This window comes from Juglans regia, chromosome 7, assembly GCF_001411555.2.
Source record: "Juglans regia cultivar Chandler chromosome 7, Walnut 2.0, whole genome shotgun sequence".
In the NCBI taxonomy this organism is placed as follows: domain Eukaryota; kingdom Viridiplantae; phylum Streptophyta; class Magnoliopsida; order Fagales; family Juglandaceae; genus Juglans; species Juglans regia.
The window spans coordinates 51,180,438-51,206,221 of record NC_049907.1 but is presented as its reverse complement, the minus strand read 5'-3'; the positions used below and the strand labels follow the sequence as shown (position 1 = coordinate 51,206,221).

Sequence of the window (25,784 nt, the reverse complement as noted above, 5' to 3'; positions counted from 1 at the left end):
TATTTAATAGAACTGGATAGAATATATCCAAGGCATGCCGCACTGTCTTAACAAAAATGGTTGGCCTAGTGAAATTTATTGAATTTAAATAACACATATCCATGCTTAACAAAACTCAATATACTCTCTTATTATTTGTTGAATCAATTTATATTTTGGTGACGCCATTTACTAACATAGAAGGAAATATGCCTAAACTAAAGCCTAAGTTTTTCCTGAAATAAGGTTTATATATCCAAGTACTAACACCATTCGTTTAATCAACTTCATTTTTTTTTTGTCCACCATTATCTTGTCGTGTTACTATCCCTATTTGATAAGATGAGTAACAAATAATGTCTGACTTTGTTTGATTTTTTATCAAAACAAGTGGTGCTTATCAAAATTTAGAATTTCACAAACTTTTTAATTGAGTTTCATTGAGTTCTATGATCCCATTTTTGTTTTTTTTTTTCCTTTGAATGATGAATTCACGACTCCATGAAGTTCATTCTTTCACTATCCTCTTACAAAAGGAGAAATAAAGCTACAATAACTACCTCCTCACATCTTTGAATGACTTAGAATCTCAAGTTACTCCTCCCAACCCAAAACAAGCGACTGTTAGAAAAAAAAAAAAAAATCTAGAAAATGAAACTTTAGTCCAGAAGATGACAACTTACTAGTGTCAACTTAGCTTAATACTAGTTTCGACCTCATCAATGGGGTTGATCAATCTAAACAATCATTTTGGGATAGAGTACATGAATATTACGAGAAAAATAAAAAATCCACATGTTGTGAATATAGTTCTAACTCGTTCACAAATAGATGGTCAACCATCCAACATGCTACAAATAAGTTTTGTGGGGCCTTAGCTTAAATCGAATGAAGGTCTCCAAGTGGGGTTATTGAGCAAGATAAGGTACACAACCAATATCCTTTAATTTCATCGTTTAAATGACCTTGTATTAGATATATTTCACATCTAATTTACTGATTTTTTTAGATTGAGCAAACAAATGAGCTCTATCGAATTAATTAGTCCGCAACATTTAACTTTCTTCATTGTTGGATTATTCTAAGGAACCATCCAAAATGGAAACAAACTGTGGCTAAGGGCACAATGAAAACTAAGAGAAGATTAGTACCCTAGATGCTCATGTGACAAAGTTTACATGTCTAGATGAAGACACTCTATCTCCATCTATAAATATGGGTCTGGAGAGACACATTGGAAAGAATGCTAAAAAAAAGCGAAAGAGACAAGATAGTACATCTTCCAATCTTGCTGATTTGGTGATTGAGATGGGAGAGGAGAAGAAGAGTAGTAAATGTTGAGAATTGAGAAGATAGGAAAGAAATTATCTGCCTTACAAAAGCGAGACTTGATTTAAATCAACGGAGATAAGATAAAGAAATTATGAGGATGAACACCTCAAGTTTGTCTCTAATGCAGCAAGAGTATTTCCGTCAATGTTTTGAATACCGTACCGGATGCTGTACAGGTCAAGGCACTGGAATGAAATATTTCGGTACCGGTACTGTTTCGGGATAGCGTTTCAGGATAACATTTCGGAATAGTCGATATATAAATAAATTATATGTAAAAATTATATTTCAAAATAATAGTCTATATATAAATAAATTATATATAAATACATATATATAAATTATAAATAGTTTAGTCTGAATTGAGGGTTAAAAAATAAACTTGTAGTTTGAAAAAATGAAAAAAAAAAAAAAAAAACTGGCCGAAATTGAGGGCGGTACAGGCCGAAATTTAGGCCGGTACGTCCGGTATTTTGGCCGGTACAAAATGAATATAGTCCCTGTACCGGCCGGACAGCCGGTACGAAAAATTTCGGCCATACCGGCCGGTACGGAACGAAATTCAAAACCTTGATTTTCGTAGCCTCCAATTGAAAATACTCGAGAGTCAAAAGTCTAGAAAACTATGACTGGGTTTGGTATGGGCAGCAAATGAACAGTTTTTGAAATGTAACAATGTAGCCACTTTTGAAAATGCTCATTTGATAGTTTTTTGTATATAACACATCATAAACCTGAAGTCACAATTGTAGCCACATTTTAAAGTTCTACTTTTATAGTTTTTTGTATAGAACACAGCACAATCCTAAAGCAACAATGCAGCCACATTTTGGAAGTTTTACTTTGATAGTTTTTTGTATAAAGCACAACACAAATCTGAAGCGACAATGCAATCAGTGGATAGTTATATTTTGATATATATATTTTTTTTGTATAGAACACAACACAATTCATACACTAAACTGCTTCAACAGTCTAATATGTTCTCTTTTAGGGAAATTATGATGGTGGCACACTAAACTATGACTTCTTATGAGAACTAAAGTGTTGTTGCTAATGATTTGAGAGTATTATGTGAATGAATGAGCATGAATGAGTATTATGTAAATGAATAAGTTGCTTCGTGTGTTATGTGGATCATGGAATGAATATTATTTGGATGAATGTTGGAGTTATGTCATGTTTCTTTGTCTTAGTTTACTTAGTTCTTGGATGAATGTTGGAGTATATGTTGGAGTATTTGGATGAATGTTGGAGTATATGTCCTGTTCTATGGGGTTAACTTGCATGTTTATTCTTTGTCTTAGTTTGCTTAGTTATTTATATACTCAAGTGTAGAGTATATGTCCTGTCTCTACTCAATTAGAAATGTCATAATGTATAGCATTTTTCCAGGATAATGCAGGCTTCTCCGTTCCCAAGTTTATAGGATAATGTCATAATGTATAGCATTTTTCTGTTTCTACTTGTCTAGGCAAATGTCATAGAATGAATACAATCCTCCTGTTTTGAAACTTGTGATTTAGTAGATGGGAAAAATAGGACCATATTTATGTGATCCACCCAAGTGCTTTAAATTCTTAATCATGCTACTGCACAATTATACATGTCTTAATAGTCTAAAGGCAGGTTGGTGTAGAAAGTACTACGTAATAAACTGTTCAAAATTAAAATTGAGTCTAACATATCACTTATTTAATATTATGACAAGTGGGCCATATTAGAAATTAAATAACACGGCCATATGATGAGTGTACGAAAGTGCACTCTAAATATACTATTATTGGACTAAAATGCTAAAATATGAATAGAGATAATATGAATTAATGTGTATTCTTGAATTGAGTTTCTATTTACTTTGGAATACTCCTTAGCATATTTTTATATTTAATTTCAGAGTCTATAAAAGAGCAAGTCCAAACCTAGTCAAATTCAAATGACTTCCAAGTGGGCAAGACGTTGGAACAACCTATGAATTTTCAACGAGTATAGGACTCTTCAAATAAGGATAATGATAGGGTATGAGAGTAATTCGGATAAAGAGAAAAAGTGAGTCCGAAATTCGCAAGAAGACAACCTGTACATACTTTAGTATTTTGATCATAACTTTCTGCTCAAATATCTTATTGATGTGATTCTTGATGCGTTGGAAAACTATCTTAAAGGGTTACAAAGTTATCTCTAATAAGAATTTCCAAATTCGAACTTTTGAAGCACGTACATGGCTGCCAAAATGAATCTTAAAATTTAGGCGATTTTGTATACGAGAATATGAAAACATTATGATTTTTTTCCTACCCTATATAAGCATTTCATTAGTACTAAATTGGGAGTTCATAAAGGTGGAGACGGCTCAATTCTGAAGAGGGAGAGACGAAATTAATTTTTATGGCCGTCGTTTGTTTTATTTTTCTCTTCAGATTTTTGTTATTCATTATATTAATGGGTAACTAAATTTTTAAGTATGGTTAGGAATAAACTTGCACATTAGATGATATTTTTAATTTTTGGATTTGATTTTCAATTACTAAAACTCTTTTGTTTTATCATTCTCAATTCATTGTTGATATTTTATCATAGAATTTATTTTATTTATGGATTCAGTCATGTTTTTTTGTTGAATGGATTAGCTCTTTGATTATGTTTAGATCAATTATTTATCTATATTAATTTAATTCTTTGCTGCAATATCGTTTCCTAAATATATTTTCATCGTTATATTTTCTCAATAATGATAATAATTTACGTATCTTAAAAGTGGTGAATAATTTTCAAATGGGCACATTTGGTTTAATCTTGGTTTATAAATCTATACATTCCGATTGAGAATTTTGAGAATTGAGTTCCCAATTGAGTTATTCAATTAATTAAGAATAATTAAAATATCATATTAGTGGACAAGATTCTCGACGCTTTACTGTTCATCAAATTTGAGTACTTTTTTCGTTAGTCACTTTACTTCACTTTAATTTACATTTAAAATTAATTTTTGTTCTCCATTAATCATTTCATATTTTTCTTTAGTTTTTTTGTTTCTTCTACTTTTCTTTTAATTTTTCTCTCTGTAAAATCGACACCCCAAAGTTGTGCTACAACTACCACATTATTATTTAGGCATAATCACCATATATGCATATATAATTTTTTGAAGTTAATGTTACATCTTATACAAAACAAGAATGTAATATTAGGCTAAATATAGTGAAATATAAAATACAAGTACTTAAGATTGACTATATATTTACTATAAATGTTTGATAAGATTCAATTGGAGTTGAGAATGAAGTCCTTGATCTTGAATGTGATATTCTTTAAATTTATAGATATATATGCATATATATCTAGCAACGTAGTCTTTAAATTTGAACCGGACACGAGCTAATATGACGTGCGGAAATGCTAAAGAATAATCTTCATTCGAGAGAAGCTTACCGAGTGGATCTCTCTTCTAAAGAACCGACCCATTCAAAATTAATTATTTCCGTGTTTTTCCATGTTTGACTTCCAATAAGGAGGCAAGGCAAACTGGTCTTATCACTCGCATATAATATTTAATATATCTAATATATTTATATATTTCTTCTTTATTAATTTAATTTCCCTAAGCTTGAATTGTCTATCATTATTATAGCTACTGCAACACCGACATATGCCGTTATTCGTATATTACTTTTGACTTCGGTGCCGGAAGTGACAATTTGAAGTTATCTTAAAGAGGAATAAGCATGACGTACGCATGCAGGACCAATTCCTTTTCTAAAATATCTGTCCAAAACCAAAGTTAATTAATTTAGAGAAAATATACTTACAATCGTGAATTACGTAATTACTTTAAAAAAAATGAATAAAATATGGGACCTATATAAAAAAAATTAATTTTTTAATAGTGAACTTCATTCTTTTTCAAAACGATTACGCGACGGTTATGTATTTCACGATTGTATGTAGAATTACTCATTACTTTATGTTTGGTTAATTACTTTATGTTTTTTCCTGTTCATAAATGCACCTCGATCGATTGATTGGATTGAGACTACTAGAAGAATCCAACGAAATGAATTCAACTGGGACACGATCGTATATGTATATATTTTGTAGGATTTTTGTTCTTAAAACTTTGAGAATCTTTGTATTCGCATCTGATCGGTATATATACGATGCTAATTGGGATACGTACGGAATACTAGAATAGCTCGATTAAATAAGTTTGCCATCTTGAAAAAGAATCTACGTAGGACATTGGCCAATCATAACTAATTCAAGTGTCATGACTACAAACTTTAGGAAGTTCAAGTCATATAAGTCTCTACATTGAAATAATTATTTTTTTTATTATATGACAATAAAATAATATAAGATGAATTTAATTTTTACTATTTATATCAAATCTCTACATTAGATTATCTATTTATTTATTATATAGTAATGAATAATTAATAATTTAAAAAATATTTTAATATTTTAATTATGAATTTATTTTATTTTATTATATTTTACTATTCATAATATTATATATTAATTAGTAATCATATTTTAATTATATTTTTTCAATTGTTATTTAAAAGGAAAAGAGAAATAATTGATATAAAATGTATTTGATGTATGAATAGTTACTTTCAAATTTAAAAATTATTTTAAAAGTAACTGTAACTAAATTCCAATTATGTTAATCATTATGATGTTATTTTATGTTCTAATAACTAAATTTTTAATAAATTTAACTCTTAACTAATCGATTGAGGATGTTCTTAATATATGCATAAATAAGGTGGACTCCTGATCATGTTTCGATGACCAAGAAATAATATATATAGTCAATCTACTTTAATAACAAACTTTGGCTCAAGTCTATGGTACTATATATTGACATTTGAAGTTTATCTATAGTCTTCTAATTTTTATTAGTGTTAATTTCTATCCGATTCATGCTTTTATTTTCATTATTTTATAACATCTCAGTCTTAAATTTCAAGATTTTTTTTTTTTTTTTCATATTTATCCTTACAGGATAGTCCTTTCTGCGACATCATGTATTGGATGGAAACAAAATAGTAGTAGATCACATCAAAATATAATTAATGCTACAATTATAAGGCAGCCAAAGTATTTTCAACCACTAAAAAAGAGGACACAAAAATCATAGCAAAATCTGTATAATCATCGTTATTTGTGCACTGTGGATATGAACTTAAATTGTTCAAAATCAAAAGGATAGAAATTTCCGTTAGCCTAACACGACGTGATGTTCAATCCAATGGCACAACACAGTCTGTTAGCACCGGTCTCTCTCTCCTTCAATGCATCATCAATTCTTTTCCTTGACCATATACTTTGGACAAGGATGGTTGGAATTTGAATTATAGTCTTTTTGTTAAATAATTAAAAAATATTAATATTAAATATTAAATCTATATATATATATTTTAAAAAAAACATGTACTTAAAATCCGGATAAGGTAGAGAAACACGAGCTATATGCCAGAAACTCAGATTCATCCCTATCTACGAGAAAACGTGCAAATGGGACAATCCCGCACTCTGGATGGATGATGTAGGTAATAGCCCATTATCGGCCCGAAAACATGCTTCATTGCCAGGAAACCTCTGCAACATCACCTTTGACTCCCTTCAAAGTCAAATAAAAGAAACTCAAACATTTATAATTGATCGGTTTGCCATTCTTCCTAAGTTCAAAGAACAAATTAAAAATAAATGTTTTATTTAGTATACAAATAAGTGGTCATCTTGTTCAACGACGCATGTCCCCTGCTAGACGTGCAAGCCAACTAACCGATCAATGTCCAACCGTACATGCCACGCGTCATGATCGGGAGCGCTGGTTTGGCACCGCCAATGGGACTCGATCTGTCCACCTATGTCAGACAGGTAGAGTGGATGATAGTGGGTGGCGCACGTGATTTACATGCCACGTGTCTGGGAAGGGGGCCATCTCACATGTCTTCCCGCGTGATTAGTTGGCCAAAAAAGAATCGCCGAGTTGGAGCCAAGCCAGGCCATAGGCCACTAACTACTACGTCTGGAGTCATCGCCTCAATGGAGGCAAGCACATATATTGACCGACACGTGTACCAATCAAAGGCAGTGGGATTGGCGGAGTTGAAGCGGTAAACACGGAGGGGTCGAGTCCAACTACGTGAAACTTCTTTCTTTCGCCAACCTTTGAATTGTGGGCAGTGTGAGAAACGGACAAAAGGAATGGAGGCTTTAGGCTTTTATCCAAAAGACCAAAACCAACGTGAACCACTTCCACTTCCAATGATCAGAAATGGAGGCTTTTGAAAATTATTAATTTTTCTTGTTAACATAACCATTGAGAGAATACGATACGATAAACATGACATTAGCTACTCGTTATGTTTTACTAACCTGACGCTGTTAATCATGGCTGTGAATTTTGTAGGAAAAAGGTTATTTTTGTGGTTGAGAGAGGGGCGTTCTACAATTTTTTTTGTTGGGTGTTGTCCAAGAGTGACCACACCAAATTTATTAAGAATCATTACTTATGACGGAAGAATAACAAGTTCAAATCCAAGAAAAATTATCAATAAATCAATAACACCATCCCTTGCATCGACACCAAAACAAGATACTAGGACATCCATAAATAAAAAAATCAATAAAACGATCCCTTGCATTGACACCAAAACAAGATGCTAGTAACTTCTCAGGGGAATTCGATTATTTGATCGATCCCTTTATTTTGAACAATGGCGCTCTTCATTATTGTTAGCTGGATGAAGTTACACATGATTTTGACAAACACTATGGGATCAATTAAAAAAAAAGGTTGAGAGAGGAACGGCGATTATTGTCATGTGAACCCCTTTATGATAAATGGGTATAAGGAAAAAGAACCCAAAAGAAAAAGGGATCGGAAGAGTTTCGTAGTTTTGTTGCTTGGTTTGTTTGTTTGAGCAGGTTCGTCGACTTTGGATTGAGGAATATGTTTTTGCATATGATTTCCTAATGGTGGGTCTTAATCCTTAGTTTCATGCTAACAAGATGGAGAATATTGATGGAACGAACCTAACAATCAACGGGAAATAAAAAAACAAACTCTTTTTTTGTTTTCTGGTTTTTAACATGGAGCCAATATTTTGGACTCAAAAGTAGTTTAATGAAGAAAGGTACAATCAAATCCATCTGCTCTAACCTCTTATCTTATCCTAAACATGATCAAGTTGCTGATGCATATATTAATCTGCTTTGTCATTTCACCATCCGAGAAGGTGGAATCTAAATGGACTAGCTCCATTATATCGGCCTTATCAATGTTATCATTATCGCTTCTTTTGATTTTAATCAGTATTTGCCATAAATTTAATTCCGACAAAAAAGACCATTTAGTTTCAGCTTTTATTCCCGATGCGGGCGCATGAAATCTTAGAAAATCTTTGCACCTTCCGTATACCAAAGGGCAGAAATTAATATATTAATCAGCTGGCTAGGCTGCACCTGCACCTGCACCGCTGCAGTATTTTTTTCTTCCCCTGGAAACAGGGACAAATTCCTGAGTTTCCTATACCTGGTAAACCGACGACAATACATTCGTAAACATTTTTCTCAACAATGGACTCGGTAAAGAACACTGACGAAGCATCCTAGGAAAAGATCCAATGTTGTTCCTTGGCTGCGCTGCTTACTATAACATGCATCTCTTTAGACCCAACCCCCCCAACGTTACTTGGTCCATCCCATCATAACACGTGGCTAAACATGACTGCATTCTAAATTTCTACACCACGAGGAAATGTTAAAACAAGAAGATGCAAAGCTGTGGGATCTAGAACATTAGCCTCCTACGCGGACTTTTAATCTTAATCGAACCACAACGTACAATGACCCAGGTCCATCTTCAACGATACTGTTCCTTGATTACAACAAAGGGCAGCTTCCTTCTTAAGCGTACAACGCGCTCGAGCACCTTCTACGTTAGGTGAAATGGATAGGGTACATACATGTGCCGTTTGTTTTTTTGTTTTTTTTTCGTTTTTTAATGTTTGTAGTAGACCACCCGCGTCTTTCAAATTCCTCGTTTTTTAATGTTTGTATTCATATTCGTATATCTTCAGTCCACACGCCTTTTGGCTGGCTGGCTTTTCAAATTTCCTCTTATCCACTATAAATACCCCTTTCTGTCTCTCAATTCCTCAAATACCCACAAAATCATATATTACGATTCAAATTTCTACTCCGCTTTGGTTTCGATTTCGCAGTTCAAAAATGGTTGATTTAGAGTGGAAGGCAAAGACCGTCTCATCCGCCAAATCCCCCAACCTCTCCAACAAACTCCAAGTCTCCGTTCCGCCATCCTTTCGTGCTGCCGAAATATCCGCCGCTAATGCTGGCGTTTGCTCCTCTTACGATAACTATTTTCGCCTCCCGGAGCTTCGGAAGCTATGGAGTTCTAAAGAGTTTCCGAGTTGGAAAAACGAATCTGTTTTGAAACCGGCCTTGCAGGCTTTAGAGATTTCGTTCCGGTTCGTCTCAACGTTTTTGTCGGATCCGAGGCCGTATACGAACCGGCGCGAGTGGAGGCGGAGGCTCGAGTCGCTCGCAACGTCTCAGATAGAGATCATTGCCAATCTCTGCGAGGATGACGAACAAGACGGTGCGACACGTGGAACAGCTCCAATCGTCGATCTGAGGTCTTCGAGTGGCGTCTTGGCTCGCGATGGGAGCTACGCCGAGGTGTGGAAGATTCCAGGTGAGACGACCGTGGTGAGCCGTACCAGCGAGGCCAGCTTGCTTCCTCGGCTTGCCACGTGGCATAAATCAGAGCGCATCGCGCAGAAGATTCTCTACTCCATCGAGTGCGAGATGCACAATTGTCCCTACACTCTCGGTTTGGGAGAGCCAAACCTCGCAAGTAAGCCGAACCTCGAGTACGATCTGATTTGCAAGCCGAGCGAACTCCACTCTCTAAAGAAGACTCCGTACGAACACATCGACAACTACGAGAACCAGACGCTCTACACCACGCACCAAATCCTGGAGTCGTGGATCTACGTGTCGCAACAGCTCTTGAAGCGAATCACAGAGCGAATCGAAAACAAAGATTTTGAAAGAGCCGCGAGCGATTGCTATCTGATCGAACGGATCTGGAAGCTTCTGGCCGATATCGAGGATTTAAACCTCTTGATGGACCCGGACGATTTTCTCAGGCTCAAGAACCAATTGAGCATCAAGTCCTCCAACGAAGAGGGACCGTTTTGCTTCAGATCGAAGGGGCTAGTGGAGATCGCGAGGCATTGCAAGGATCTGAAGCACAAGGTGCCGTACATTCTCGGCGTTGAGGTTGACCCCATGGGTGGGCCCAGGGTCCAGGAGGCGGCGATGAAGATCTACAGAGAAAAGAAGATGGAGCAGATTCACCTGCTTCAGGCTTTGCAGTCTATCGAGTCGGCTATGAAGAGATTCTTCTACGCGTACAAGCAACTGCTCGTGGTTGTGATGGGGAGCTTGGAGGCGAGCGCGAACCGAGTCGTAGTGAGCTCAGATTCGTGTGACCCGCTGAGTCGGATCTTCCTTGAGCCGACATATTTCCCGAGTTTGGACGCGGCAAAGACGTTTTTGGGGGATTTTTGGAACCATGAACACGGTGGAGCGCGACTTGGATAGATGGACACTGGCTGAAGACCCAGCGAGTCTTATTGGGCTTGACTCGAGAGTCAAATTGTTTGACTCGTCGTGTTGCTAACCCGGGTTTTCAGAAATCAAGGGGGAAGTGTTAGGTTTAGACACACATGGGAAGTGAAAAGTTAAATTAATTCTTTGTACGGTTTTTGGCTTAATTCTGAATATTTGAATCCTTGGTGACTAAAATTTTTCCATTATACTCTTAAAAACTTGTAATTTATTGTGCATTGGTCTTTATAAATGGACAAAGGACCAAGGTTTGATTTTAAAGACCAAAGTCGAGTTCAGAATGGAGCAGGAATTAATTCAATATGACAATTGAACGATTTTGAATTAGATATTTTAGTATTAATAAAAATGTTATACATAGGAAAAACAAACATCTCCCAAACTTAATAAAGAATCATATAAAGTTTTGTCTTGGAATTTGTTGAGAGAACAAGTTCTATGAGTGATTTAGTAAATACACAAAAAAAAATAGTTCCTTGTCGTATGAAACAAGGAATACCACCTTATCAATAGAAATTAGAATAGATGTCCAGAAGATGCTAAAGGAGCTGAATAATAGAAGGTGGCAAAAAACGGAGAGATATCCCTCACAATTAGGGTTGTAATCGAGCCGAGTCGAGTTTTTTTTTGGCATGTCGAGCTCGGCTCGACTCAAAATACTCGAGTCCGAACTCAAGAATTTTTTTTTTTATTCTTTGTTCGAGCTTGACTTGATAAGTTAAACTTTCAACTTGAGCTCAAGCTCGTCCCACAAATAAGTTCGAGTCGAGCCAAGCTCAAACTCAAATTATTATTTTTTTAATAAGATTTAATAATTAATAAATTAAAAAAATAGAAAATCTAATATTAAATTTATATAACTAACACATAGATCAACATCTATTAAATTATAAAATTTTAAAAAATTTATAAAAAATTAATATCTAACTAGTTGATATTTATCTAAAATAATAATATATTATATGCATATATATATTATTAAAACATACACTTAATATGATATCATATATCTATTTTATATATAGTTCCCACATACTAGTATAAAAAATTATTATACAAATTATAAAATATACTTATGAAGTATATTCACTATATAGACATAAGTAATTATATTACATATTATATATTTAATTATAAGTGGTATGTTGTTATTATTAGTTAATATATATTTATATATTTATTAATATATGAATGAGTTTTAATCGAGTCGAGCTAACGAATCAACTTGAGCATAAACGAGCGGGCCTTAATAAGCATTAGTCGAGTTGAGTTGAGTTTTGTCGGGTATGTATCATTTATAATTCGAGTGGATATCTATTTTCATGAAACGAGTTTTTTTTTTTTTTTACAAGTGGAGTTCGATTCGAGTTTAACTGAGCAAGTACCAAGCGGACTATCGAACAAATTGGTTCATTTACAGTCCTACCCGCAAGCGAACTACATAGAATAAAATATGTGGGATTAAAGTTAAAAAGTTGAATAAAATATCGTTATAATATATTTTTTAATTTTATGTTTATTTTAAGATTTGAAAAAGTTGAATTGTTTATTTTGTTTTGTATGAAAATTTAGAAAAGTTATAATGATGAGATGTGAAGTTTTCAAAATTTTCAAAATTTTAAATTTTAGTCTTGAAAACAAACCACGTTCTTATATTCTTATCTTAATATTTATTTATACAAAAAATAATATTACAAATCACGTTCTTATCTTACTTTCACTTATTATAATAAAATTAGTTTAACACAAATATCTTTATTAAAACTAAAACAATTGAAAAAACAAAAACAAAAACAAAAACAAATTGTAATTTTTTTATAATTTAAAAGGTAAGTATTTAATTTAGACAAGGAGTGTTAATTTATGAATACTTGGTGTGTATTATACTAAAATTTGTAGGTATGGCCACGTGTAGAGTCTAGACTATAAGCCCCTGTCACTCACGTGTTCAATTACCTTATTTTTTGGTTGCCGACAAATTAATATGAAGCTGAACAAAGAAGCCGGTACAGTGGTACCATCTTAGCTTCTTTTAAGTCAGCTGCAAACGTGGTACCCTACGTGTGAAAGTATCACTGTCAGTCTCATTCATAAATATAACAAACGGAACAGATCGAGGTGTATTCAATTTTCCATCCTCGAAAAGATTATTTCTGGATATGAAGGAATTCCCAAAGGCAGAGCCAAAGAAAGCCCCAGCATACCTCTGAATCTTTTATGGCTTTCTATTATTAGACAAATGTTTGATATATATGATCTTTTGTGGTTCCTTAATTTAGTTAGTCTTTCTATTTGATAGCCAGGCTGATTCGTGTAACCAAGGAATAAATAAGAGGCATCGATCCTTACTTAGACTTGGAAATTTCTTTGTGCGACTTTATTCCGTTGGACAGAGAGATGGAATTGCCCTTGGCTCATTAAGTATTTTTTTGGTGGTATTCTAAAGGGTTCCCTTCTTAAGTACGTGTCATTTTTTAGACTGGTTGCTGCAACCAAGTAGCATAGTTTTTATGCGTAATTTAGTCAGGACTCAGAAATGTGAAATTGAAATATATTAATGACATCAAATCATATCCAGTAGTTACTTTTATGAAAAATTCTGCTTGCAGTCGGCTGGAGAAAGCGCCCTGCAACCGTGTCCTACGTGGTTAATGAAACGGTCCGTTTCATATATTTTTGGATTCCACGAAGACAAGCAGCCCAAACGGTTCGTTTCTCCTTCTCCTCTCCACTTCGTCGTTCCCCTTCCTCCTCAGATATTCCTTCTCCTTCTCACCCTTCTTCCTTACAATATTTGTTTTCCGCTTTCTTGTTTCGTCCTCATAAGATCTGGTTCCCTCCACAAAGACAAACTGCAAAAATGAAATAGCTACCAGATATAAGGCCTTGATGAGGAATAAGAACAACCCAGATCATATTTGAGTAAGGATTTTCTTATCGAGAAAGGGATTTTTTATTGATAAGGAATAAGAACAATCCAAATGTCATGTGGGTTCGAGGTCGATGATTGTGTAAGGATTTTATTTTGCCAAGAATTGTTTGGAGAAATGGGCACTTAGGAGCCGATTGAAGAAGACCGGGGGCAAAATATGAGGCATTTTATTTCTTTGAATGTGTTCCATTTTATCCAATTTCTTTGATCTCGACAGAGTACTACTGTAGCATCCTCTTTTCCCCTTACACGCATCCCTTAGATTTCTGTTTCTTGCAACATAGTTGGAGCTCAGCCACGTATTCTTACCGAGAAAGGGATCTACTTTTCAGACAAGAATCGATGATCTCCATAGTTGGAGCTAAGCTGCATATAGGGTTTCAACTCTGGCGGAAGAAGAAGAAACTTGCATTTTTCTTTACATTGGCCTTTACTTTTTCTTTTTATTGTTTTCACTTCTACTTTGCCACGTACAGCCGCTTACATCCCGATTGCGCATGCCGTTTGCATGTAGCAGTTTTGTACTTTTATCTTCTATCATTTTTCACATCACTAAGGAAAGCTGAATCTAGGTGGCAGAAAGAAAGAAAAGATATGCCCATATCGATAGATTCCTACTAAATCACGCCTTTGGGATTATGTCGGTCTTAATAATATCAAAGTTGACTGCGGAATTTAATCAAACATAAGACAACCATGTAGTGTCTTTCATTCTGCTCAGAAGGTTGATCTTAGTAGGTATCTCATTACATGGCAGCAACTGCCACACGTTACAAAATCTAAATACATGAAATCAATCCAACGGATGTGATGACTTCTATTGCCCATACACCAAGTGAAAGTTCAATATTTTACAACTTAGGATCCCATAAGAAGTGGAATGGCTAAAAAAAAAAAAAACTTTTTTGTCTTGGAATAACTCAATTTTCTTTTTGATAGGTAATAATAACTCAGCTTTCTAAATCAGTGTGGAAATTCATCAATTGAAATGAAGGATCATTGCTGTGTCACCAAAACCAGACATTGCGGCTATCAACAGCCTTTACAGAAGTAGACACTAAAGGCATTCGCCCAAACTCTGCAACAAATCTATTGACGCATTGGGTTCTTCTTTCACTATGGCCTCCCATGCTACTGATTCCAGTTGAACCAATCTCAAATATATTACCTTCAATAATGACACCACCAACAAATTTGAAATAATTTATACAAAAATTATATGTTAAAAAACTAGTGAAATACCAACAATAAGCAGAAAGGAATATCTTGGAAAAACCCAATGCGTAGGGGGGGAAAAAATAACTGACTTATATTTTTCAGTTTCCACTATAAAGTGGCAATTAGATACCATTATGTAGACTTATAAAAAAAAAAAAATTAGATACCATTATGTAGATGCATTCGCTATTAAAGATCCACGTGCTCTCAAAATGCAATAAAAAATCGAAACTTTGAGCTTCAATATAGACACACTAGATTGCACAAAAAAGAAATGTGGTGTTGTACCAAATCAAAGTACTAAAGAGGTTTTGGTATTTGGTTAAGACAAAGATAGTCTGTTGAGCACCACAGAGTCAGTCCTCTTTTTCTTTATGGGCAAAAAGAGATATGAGGCAAAAAATTCCTGTCCCCCCCTTTTTTCTCTTCCCAGGCCAGCCCACCTGCTCCCCAAACAGATGATAATCCCTCAAAAGATGAAATAATTCTGTTTTTCAAGATACTGGTTCTAACCCTCGGTTTAAAAAATGAAAAAGGTAAGGTAATGTATACTAGTATCTGGTGGATGTTGAATTCATGACTTATCCCTCCCATACATTCTTATGGGTTGAGAAAATGCCATTTGAGCCAGAGCTCAGTGGCGCCAGTGCTAACCTAAATTTTCCAGTGGCAACGGCAATGGAGGACAGATCAAATAATAATGGAAAATTTTCATATGATCATTTTTCTAACACTGGCTTCCTTCTTAGGGACTTTGGACCAGTAATCACATGATCAGCATATTTGAATCTGCAATAATCATTGTGTAATAACAATCAAAATTCCACTGCTCCCTACATATTGCTCATGGCACATGAGATTTCAAGTAATATCTTTCTGAGGTTTGCTGCATATGTTTTTCATCAAAAAAATTATTTAACATTCTCATCCTAAATAGATTTCATTATCATAATATGAATATCTCCTATGGGTGTGTAATTTTGTCTATGTCCGTTGAACTTGGGCTTCACTCCTCTACGCTTATAATAAGAATTTGAATTTCAATACTTATCAACCAAATGGAAAAAGAATGTAATTATGTGCTTCTTCTGTATGGGTAGTGATAGGCTTACTACCTATCTACTACCCATCTACTACTTGTAGTGTTTTTATTTTTTTATCATTTTATTTTAAGTATTTTTTTAACATCCTTAATCATTAAGAAAAAATTAAAAAAATATATAAATTTACTAATTATCACTTCCTTAACTATTAAGTAAAATAAAAAATTATAAAAAAAATCAAATATAAAAAAAGTAGTACATGAGTAGTAAGAGGGTAGTAACCCTATCATTTTCCCTTCTGTATACTTCATGGGGCTTCACCTAGTTTCATTAAATAAAGTTTTTCTTACTTATAAAAAAAAAAATGGCAAGAGAGACATAACCCAATGACAATAACCAAATTTGCATCAGGTATGGCATTTACCTTTCGCCCATATAGGGGGAGCACCTGAGGCATTTGCAACAAGAAAAGACATTGCAATATCTTCACAATTCCTGGAATATCCATTCCAAGATTTGGTATGAATATAGTATCAACAAAAGCAGGGGAAACAAATTCCAAGTAATGCATTAAGCAGATGGAGAAGAACCTGTTCTTTGTTATGAATTCTCTAACTGATGCTGACATTTCATTTGTGTACAGACTCAAATACTTTTTGTGGAAGAAGGCCGCCTTTGAAAGTACCATACTGTATGTACCCGTCCACCAAACTGACCACCACCCACCATATACGTAGTAATGACTGCTACCTTTCTGCACAGAGATGGAATTACTAAAATGGCAAGTTTTGACAGATCCAGATATTCAACATGCAGGTAGCTTCTTGATTCCTTCTAGGTAATGCCAACAGAAAATAAATGGGGGCAATATAAATGCATTTGATACAGAAATTCAAATCCCAGGCTTAACTCAGGATTTGACACTTGAGTCATAAGTCATAGACTGCCATATTAACAGCTTCATGAAAAGTTTGCTTCTGCAGATTGATCCACAAGTTAAGTTATGACAACTTGTCAAATTTCTTTTCCTTATTGTTCTGTGTGCTATATGAAAAAATGTACTTTTTCGCATTTGGTAGGGCAGAAACAATGGTGACAAATAAGGCATATGTTGCACATACATTCTTCCGTACTTTGGACAATAAATGGCTTTGCCAAAGAGAGGGAGGGGTGGTGGTGAAACAGGTGGTGAAATCGGAAGTGACCAGAATCAGGTATATTTCTACCAGAATACATATTTTTTTTATTGAACATGAACATCAAATAAATAGAAAGGCAAGAACTTAGATTTACTAGCTTGAGGGTAAGGAATTATTTGAAATAAGGGGTTTCAAGAAAGAGAGGAAATAGATACACGATAAAGGCATACCGATTGATCAACCCAATGTATACGTGGTACAAATCCCACCATTGTATCAGGTGCACTTTGCCATACACTAAATGCAAATTCCACAGAGGAGCAAGGAAATATCACGTCATCATCAATTGAAAAAACGGCATCTGTCTTCAAATCCTTAATCTCTTTAAATCTATTGTTCAAACTGTCTTCCTTGTTGACATCAAACTTTAGTTCAACATGTTGTGCGTTTCCAGAATTAGACTGTACAATGTGGTCTAGAAATTTCTTAAGAGAATCTGATGGAGGATTGGGCTCACTCCAGACAATGTGAACAGATTCAAGTCCAGGACATGATGAGTAGTGAGAAATGGACTGCTTCAAAAGATCATATCTTTTCCATGTGTTCATTACAATAGCATATCCTTTCCTGTTGAGGAAAATATACATCCAACATTAATACATAATACGAACTGGTATTCTGTTTAAGGAATGATATAATGGCCAACAATTTCCAGAAAAACAAATATGCATGTTAAACCCACCTATTAATACATTGTCCCCCAACACAACTTTGTGATCATGCATTAAGCTCCAATCTTTCCATTTTCTTACACAAATATATTCTTCTACAAAGATTTCTTGATTCATAATACAACGAGTCCTCTCAGTAGCGGGTATGAAGTGTGTGAACTGTGAAGTGTGAATACTTCTCTCTCAACTTTATGCTTCTTTGAGGAGCAAATTAAAAGTAAGTGCTTGACAGAGATCTAAAAGACTAAAAATAAAGGCAAGGTTAATGATGTGTATATCCTATCAGAAATATTTTACTTTTCACCACTATTTAGAATCGCTCCCTCGGAAAATATTATACCATTCCAAAATAAAATGCATAAAAAGCCTTTCCTCTTCTTTTCTCTTTTCAGCTGTCAATCCCCCACCCACTCCATGGCTACATGATAAAAAATCATGGAAAAAAATTGAGCCTTTTTTTTTTTTTACACCAGCACCAACTGCTTTACAGCCAAATTAGAAAATTCCTACTTTCTTTTACATAAAGAATGCTTTAGATTTTTTACACCAGCACCAGCTGCTTTAAAGCAAACTAGAACTTTCGTATTTATTTTACATGAAATGTTCAAAGATGTTCTTCTCTTCTTCTTTTCTTCCGTTTTGGGTGACAGTCTTAGAGTTTATTACAAAAACTGAATCAATTTGTCTGCTTAAGCTAAATGAACTGCAACAATCCATATGAATCCCCAATCTAAATACCAAGACATGGTCAAAACTGAATTGTTTCTTTAAGATATTCATTAAACATGGATACAAACAAAAATTTTATGCACGATAAACTTATATATATATATATATATATATATATATATATATATATATATATACCTACGCACCAGATATATAATTGTAATCAATAGCAGTGTCAATTAATTATAAGTTACTAATCAGAGAGTATTTTGTGTATCTAGTTGTACGAACCGTGGAGCAGAAAACCGTTCCAAAGCAACACCGGGACTGGTCCATCCCGTAAAGCCCGAAGCACGACTCAGAAGCGCGATCAGCGTGAAGGCGATGCAGCAGCAGAGGACGAGCTCGATCTTGACCGATCCGACGGTGGCGATCGCCAGTTGCCGGAGTCTCTGTACTGTGCGACGGCTCAAAAAGCTTCCTCTCATCACCGCGATCCCTCCTCGTCCGAGGCGGTTTCAGGGACGAGTCGACTCGGCCTCCCTCGTCACTGCTCTTTTAGAAAAACAAAGATCCATGCATACGGTTACAACCGGCCCGTTCTTATACCCGCCGGTGCCGTCCGGTGATTGGAGAGAGAAAAGGGAATAATATGGTGAAGCGTAGGGCTAAAAACTCGTTCACGTCGAAGGACACAGCCTAATCTCACGTCTTCTTCTTCTTCTTAAGTTCAACTGGGATTAAGGTTCCACACTTCCGCTGATTGAGAGGAACGGAGATTATTTAGGGTGTGGTAAGTGGACGTGAAAACGGTGTTAGCGTCCATTGAATATATATCATCATATGCGGTTGGATCACTCGCACACTCCGCCTGGGCATCATTTGGGCTTGGCACCCATCTCTTCCCATCCCAATCTCAGATATTTATAGCTTCATCTTTCTTTCCTTTTTCGATTTGTTTTGTTTTTCAGAGTCCGCTTGATATTTACATAGGAGAAATAATAATTTGTATAAATTTTAAATAGATAAATTTTTGTAAAAAGGTAAATTTTATTTTTAGAAACTGTAAAATTTATATTTTTTTATTAATAAAATCCAAATTTTAATAAAATTTTTGTACTAAACTTGTCTATTATAAATTTATATCTAGCATTATAGAATCATCTCGCAAGTCTTTCGACTCTTTCTGTTGGTAGTGAGGTACAGATATGGTCGATCTGATAAAAGCTGGAATTATCCATTATCCAATTTGGTATGTACTCTTCTTTCAATCTAGTTGGTAGTCTGTTTTATACATGTTACCGTTATACTAGAGATTGTACTAGAGATTGTCAAAATACTATAATCAATAACAAGTACGGTAATATGATTAACATTGACAAGGATCACAATATAAAGAGTAAAAGAGATCAAATTAGACTATTATAATTATAAAGAGATAAAAAAACAATATTAAATAGGAAAATACTAAATGGTCTCATGAGTTTGCCCCCTCAATTTTACTGTTCATACATTTTAATTTATTTTTATTTACTTAATAATTAAGAAATTGACTATTAATAAAATTATATATATTTTTTTATACATATTAATGAATCAACGATATTAAAAAAATCACAAAAAAAAAAAAAAACACAAAATTTCAACTAACTGTACGCCCAGCTGTTACGTAACAGTTGGGCTCGGTAGCAGCATCCTATTAAATATTTATGTGGGATTAGACTGTTCAAAGATCTTATATTTAACGGGGTCTAGCCCAGAAACAGATTAGCAGTCAGGAGCCCACAATTAGATTGAAACCTCCCTCCTCATTTTGATGTATATTTAGTCGTTGGGCCGTTCCAACTGGTCTCTACTCTAGCCCACAAGAATAGCATAAATCTACAGAACATATCAAAAACCACTACCGTTTGACCAGGACAAAATAATTCGGAGGAATTTCACGACAATAACTGGTTAGTGGATACAAGGACACGAGTGAATTAAATTAATAGCGTGGACAGATGAATGCAACTCAGTTTCAGAATTACACCAAACTCAACGATCAGTTTAATAAGGGTCAGAACTTTGAACTTAAATTATGTTCGGCTCTGAAAGTCCAGTGCTGGGACTTCCACCACTAATAATTTTGTGGGCTCCTTGGACCAACTGGGCTGCCTGCACTACAAACCCATCTGGCACGGAGTGTATGTACTATGTAGTAGTATGTCGAGTGGGCCTCGTGCAAGGTGACATTGCTGTCACGGGGGTGGAGTTTCCGGTAATAATTGAATGAGTAATAATATATACAGTCGTTGAATGCGTAAATATCGTATAATTATTTTAAAAAAGACTGGGGTTTACTATTAAAAAAATTAATTTATTTTCATGTGGATCTCATATTTATTTACTTTTTTCAAAGTGACTGTACGGCACTTGCACAGCCACGATTGTAAGTATCATTTCTCTAATTGAATTACCTTGACAACGATATGAGTATAAATTTTAAAAAGAAAAACACTTTAACCACAACATTTTTTTTATAAAAATAAGTTTATAAATTAACATGACTTAATATAATATATTACATTTACTTTACGATCTAACGTATTATATGAAATCATTTAAATTTATAAATTTACTTTTATGTTATCTCTTCGTAATTATAACACTTATCATTTACAAAACTCAATATAAACTAATCTCTAAAAAAAACATCCTTATTGTGATAATTCTAATCTTCAATTATAACACTTATTGTGAAGATTATAACACTAATCTTCAATCTCAGAAAATAATTCAAAGAAAATCATCCTTATTGTGATATAGGATTTAGAGTACAAAAAAAATATATATATATTTCTTAATCTGTGCGTCATGGGCGGTGGTAATGTATAGAGACATTTTGCTTTTTTAGTTTTTTAAAGAGGGCTATTTATTTATTGTGATATATTAAATGTGCCTCAATCTATTTGTCATGTACGTCGTTTGCATTCAAAATAAAGTATCGATAATCATTTGGATTCGCACACCAGAACGCCCAAACCAAACGCTATTTGACCGTATCAGATAGAAGCTATGGTCTAGCTTAAATAGGCGGTTGTTTCGTAGAATAATAAATATATAATTGCTATATATTTTATGATGTGTTTCGTCACCATGTGATAATGATCGAGAATTTTCTCTTTGTTTATTCGGGAATACTTGTCCGTCCTGTGAATGTCATCCACCTATTTCTTGCCTAACTTAATTTAGTATTCAATTCATATGCTACCAAATAAATTCAGTATTTATAAATATGCAATTAGGTTCTGAAGAAAACCGACAAACCGAGACCATTACAGACTATTAAATTGCCATACAACTGAATAATAATGTTATTAAAAATTGGGTAATCTAATAGAAGTGTCATTTACAATTTTTAACAAAATAGTGCTATTAATAATTTTGTATATCTATAAATGATGAAATAATAGATATTAAAAGAATAAAAAATAAATTTATTTTATTATGAAATATGATCAATGCATCAATATAAGCTACTCCACTTACAGACAAGTGAAAACAAAATCTGGTGGAGCACTTGAGCAGTAGGGGCTGGGGCTGGGGCAGTCCCCGAATGAAGCGAACCATCGAAGTGCTGCTGTAGTGCTGTGGTCCAGAAAAGAGCCCTGGCCCTATACTGGTTGTACTAATTCGCACAAGTGCATCTTGTCTTTGAGCCACACCAATGTGGGGGCGGCTTTGCCATCCAGATTCTAACTCAGATGCGAATTGTGGTGCGAGTCTCGACTGTAATTTGAAAGAAGATTCGAAGACATTGGCATGCGACAATAACATCAATTTTTTTTTTTTGTTTCTTATCCGGACATGTCATCCGTAATAAAAAAGACACGTTACTGGATGAGAGATTAATCTTCTCATACAAACAAAACTTCCAGCATGAATGTCTGCCACTGGCCTCTGCACCGTGAACAAGTAATCATTAGCTCCTCTGATCATATGTATAAAAAAAACAATATTAATAGGGCTATTAGAAGCCCAATGATCATTTAACAGGCAAATGATGAATTAATTATTACGAGCCATGTTGAAAGAAAGAACGATAACCTATTTGTCATCACTATCTTTTGGCCCATAACAATTGGATAAGCTTGAAAATAATTAATGTTTGTGATGATTATCCCCTTGTTCATCACCTCACCTTGGCATTTTATTCCCTTTTCCATATTACAATGAAACTCAAAAAAAATATTAAGCTCTAACGTATAGCTTGAGGCCAATGAAAGAGAGTTGAACCTAAGATTTAGGTTAATAATAATAATAATAATAAAACAGATCCGGATTAAAATTGAATGTGAAATACGGTAAATTCTATAATATTTATCAAATATTTAATGTCATATAAATAACTCATCTTACAACAATATTTATTTCTATATTAACAAATAAATATTATTAATATAGAAATGTGTATTCACATTTAATATTTATATTTGAACTTTTTATGACTCCTCGAGGCGAATGTGAAGATGCAGCCGATAAGATAATACAGTCACAGGGAGGAGGGATTAACTGGTAGTCCATGAAAAGTGGGAAAAATCAACCTTACAATTTTTCTCCATTTTTAAGAGCATGGACGGTGGAGTTATTCGTACAACCTCGGCACGTGTATGGACGAGCTTGTGCAAAATAATGTAATGTCATTTTTAAAAAGGAAAAAGGTATGCTTACCGTTGGGGCTACCGCTAGTAATTTTTTTATTTTTATTTTTATTTTTTTATTTCGTAATTATGTAATTATTATTTAATAATATTATAATTTTTTTTAAAAAAATATTTTAAAAAATTAAAAAAATCATATTAAAAAAAAACACATAATGTATTAGACCCACCTTCAAAAACAAGAAATAAATAAATAAAGGGTAAAATAGACTTTTACATGAAAGGTAGTGAAAATGATTGGTCGGCCTCTAGATAAGAAAATAAATTCATTCTAAAACATCCACATGGTCCCACCACCTCTCCTGCTCACTTCAGCAACTCTGGTCCCGTTTTGCTTTATATAATTCCACAACCCACTTACCACTCTCGTTGGGCGCAGAAGATCAAACGATCACTCACTAATCAACTTGTTTGTTGCTAAAGCTTTGGAGTCGGGGCTGAAATGGAGGGTAAAGAAGAGGATGTTAGATTGGGAGCCAACAAGTTCCCGGAGAGGCAACCTATCGGGACTGCTGCTCAGAGCCAGGACGATGGCAAGGACTACACGGAGCCGCCACCGGCTCCACTGTTTGAGCCTGGGGAGCTGAGCTCTTGGTCTTTTTACAGGGCTGGGATTGCCGAGTTCGTCGCGACCTTCCTGTTTCTGTACATCACGATTTTGACGGTGATGGGCGTTGTTAAGCCAGTCGACCTAGGTAAAAATAAGTGCGCAAATGTCGGTATCCAAGGGATCGCTTGGGCCTTCGGCGGCATGATCTTCGCCCTCGTCTACTGCACCGCTGGCATCTCAGGTTCGACATTATGCGGCTGTATTTTTACAGTTATTTTTCTTTGCCTTATAAAATCTAAATGGGACTGAGATCCGGATCCCGGTGCTGGAAAACAAAAACAGCGCCCACCGTGGGGCTCGAACCCACGACCACAAGGTTAAGAGCCTTGCGCTCTACCAACTGAGCTAGACGGGCTCATATTCTTATTTTGGCTGCATAAATTATTTGATTTTATTGTGGTTTTTAATTGCGGCAGGAGGTCACATAAATCCAGCCGTAACGTTCGGGCTTTTTCTGGCGAGGAAGCTGTCGCTGACGAGGGCGTTGTTCTACATGGTGATGCAGTGCCTAGGTGCCATCTGTGGTGCTGGTGTTGTGAGGGGGTTCTTGAAGGGCGAGTACGTAAGGTTGAATGGTGGGGCCAACTTTGTGGCCCCTGGTTACACCAAAGGTGATGGCCTAGGCGCTGAAATTGTTGGTACCTTCGTTCTTGTATACACTGTTTTCTCCGCCACTGATGCCAAGCGTAGCGCCAGGGACTCCCACGTTCCTGTAAGCAGTCTCCCCTCTGGCTCTGATCTCTCTCTCTTTTTCCTTCTTTCAATATGATGATTGGTTGATATATTTTTGTCTTGATCAGATTTTAGCACCTCTACCTATTGGGTTCGCGGTATTCTTGGTACACTTGGCTACCATACCCATTACTGGAACCGGTATCAACCCAGCTCGGAGTCTTGGTGCTGCAATCATCTACAACAAGGACCGCGCCTGGGATGACCACGTAAACCATCTGATTTCTCCCGTCTCTTGATATCTATATATATATATATATAAATAATCTATAACCTATTCCCGTTTTCCTTGAGCAGTGGATTTTCTGGGTGGGACCATTCATTGGGGCAGCACTCGCAGCTCTATACCACCAGGTTGTGATCAGAGCCATTCCCTTCAAGTCAAAGTGAAGCTAGTGACGCTTTCTCCGCGCACAATCCATGATGCTTTATATTTTGTGGCCATTGATGTTGCAAGTTAAAAGACCACTCTAGCCAAGTCTGTCCAGATTTCTGCGTGTATGTGTGGGTAAAGATAAGATATGTAATAGTGGCATGCTTCTTTCAAACTCCCTTCTTTCGTGTCTTTCTTCTTCAAAGGGGAATAGGTTGTTGATGCGCCCCATTTCTAGTAGGCGGGCTTTGTTTGTTTGGCCGTGAACTTATGTATTTTCAATGCAGAATAACAAAGACCAAACTGCTTCAAAGCTCATCATGTTCCAAACTATATAAATCAGATCAGTGTACTTCTTACCAGAACTGAATTCATGCTCGTTCATGCACCATTTTCATCTTGACTGTTGGGTGGTATTCATCGGCCTCATTCTAAGGTCTGTTTGGAAATCTGGAAGATATTTTCAGACTATTTGGTTATTATTCAATAAATAATTTATTATTATTTACAAACTATTTATTATTATTTAAAAATTATTTCGTTATTATTTATAGATAATTTGATATTTAACCATGAAATGGAGTCAAATAATAACATGATTGGTACAACAAAAAGAAAAGGCAAAAATAAGCTCATAAATTAGTATTCGTAAAA

At 35.0% G+C, this 25,784-nt stretch overlaps 3 protein-coding genes and 1 non-coding gene across 4 annotated transcripts; 2 read left to right on the top strand and 2 right to left on the bottom strand.

The window, feature by feature from the left end:
* Positions 1 to 9,464: 9,464 nt before the first annotated feature.
* On the top strand, positions 9,465 to 11,166 carry LOC108991886 (nematode resistance protein-like HSPRO2). Its single transcript, XM_018966290.2, has one exon. The coding sequence runs from the start codon at positions 9,556 to 9,558 to the stop codon at positions 10,951 to 10,953; it is 1,398 nt and encodes a 465-aa protein (XP_018821835.2). The 5' UTR covers positions 9,465 to 9,555; the 3' UTR covers positions 10,954 to 11,166.
* A 3,530-nt stretch (positions 11,167 to 14,696) lies between these two features.
* On the bottom strand, positions 14,697 to 19,651 carry LOC108991815 (glycosyltransferase family 64 protein C4). Its single transcript, XM_018966203.2, has 5 exons — positions 19,004 to 19,651; positions 17,543 to 17,939; positions 16,764 to 16,927; positions 16,598 to 16,668; positions 14,697 to 15,080 (listed from the first exon to the last, which is right to left on the bottom strand). The coding sequence occupies exons 1-5, from the start codon at positions 19,198 to 19,200 to the stop codon at positions 14,920 to 14,922; spliced, it is 990 nt and encodes a 329-aa protein (XP_018821748.1). The 5' UTR covers positions 19,201 to 19,651; the 3' UTR covers positions 14,697 to 14,919.
* A 4,107-nt stretch (positions 19,652 to 23,758) lies between these two features.
* LOC108991817 (aquaporin PIP1-2) lies at positions 23,759 to 25,512 on the top strand. The gene is made up of 4 exons (XM_018966206.2): positions 23,759 to 24,206; positions 24,442 to 24,737; positions 24,826 to 24,966; positions 25,055 to 25,512. Exons 1-4 carry the CDS (start codon positions 23,858 to 23,860, stop codon positions 25,145 to 25,147), a joined length of 879 nt encoding a protein of 292 aa, XP_018821751.1. The 5' UTR covers positions 23,759 to 23,857; the 3' UTR covers positions 25,148 to 25,512.
* On the bottom strand, positions 24,308 to 24,380 carry TRNAK-CUU. Its single transcript has one exon. It is a non-coding gene; the product is annotated as a tRNA-Lys (tRNA).
* Positions 25,513 to 25,784: the final 272 nt, after the last annotated feature.

Excerpts from the sequence above, each read along its gene's own strand:
- LOC108991886 (XM_018966290.2), top strand. The coding sequence starts at position 9,556 with ATGGTTGATTTAGAGTGGAAGGCAAAGACCGTCTCATCCGCCAAATCC.
- LOC108991817 (XM_018966206.2), top strand. The coding sequence starts at position 23,858 with ATGGAGGGTAAAGAAGAGGATGTTAGATTGGGAGCCAACAAGTTCCCG. Across the intron at positions 24,207-24,441 it reads CTGCACCGCTGGCATCTCAG|GAGGTCACATAAATCCAGCC; the intron begins GTTCGACATTAT and ends TAATTGCGGCAG. Across the intron at positions 24,738-24,825 it reads CCAGGGACTCCCACGTTCCT|ATTTTAGCACCTCTACCTAT; the intron begins GTAAGCAGTCTC and ends TGTCTTGATCAG.
- LOC108991815 (XM_018966203.2), bottom strand. The coding sequence starts at position 19,200 with ATGAGAGGAAGCTTTTTGAGCCGTCGCACAGTACAGAGACTCCGGCAA. Across the intron at positions 17,940-19,003 it reads GAACGGTTTTCTGCTCCACG|GAAAGGATATGCTATTGTAA; the intron begins GTTCGTACAACT and ends TTTCCTCAACAG. Across the intron at positions 16,928-17,542 it reads TACATTGGGTTGATCAATCG|AAAGGTAGCAGTCATTACTA; the intron begins GTATGCCTTTAT and ends ATCTCTGTGCAG.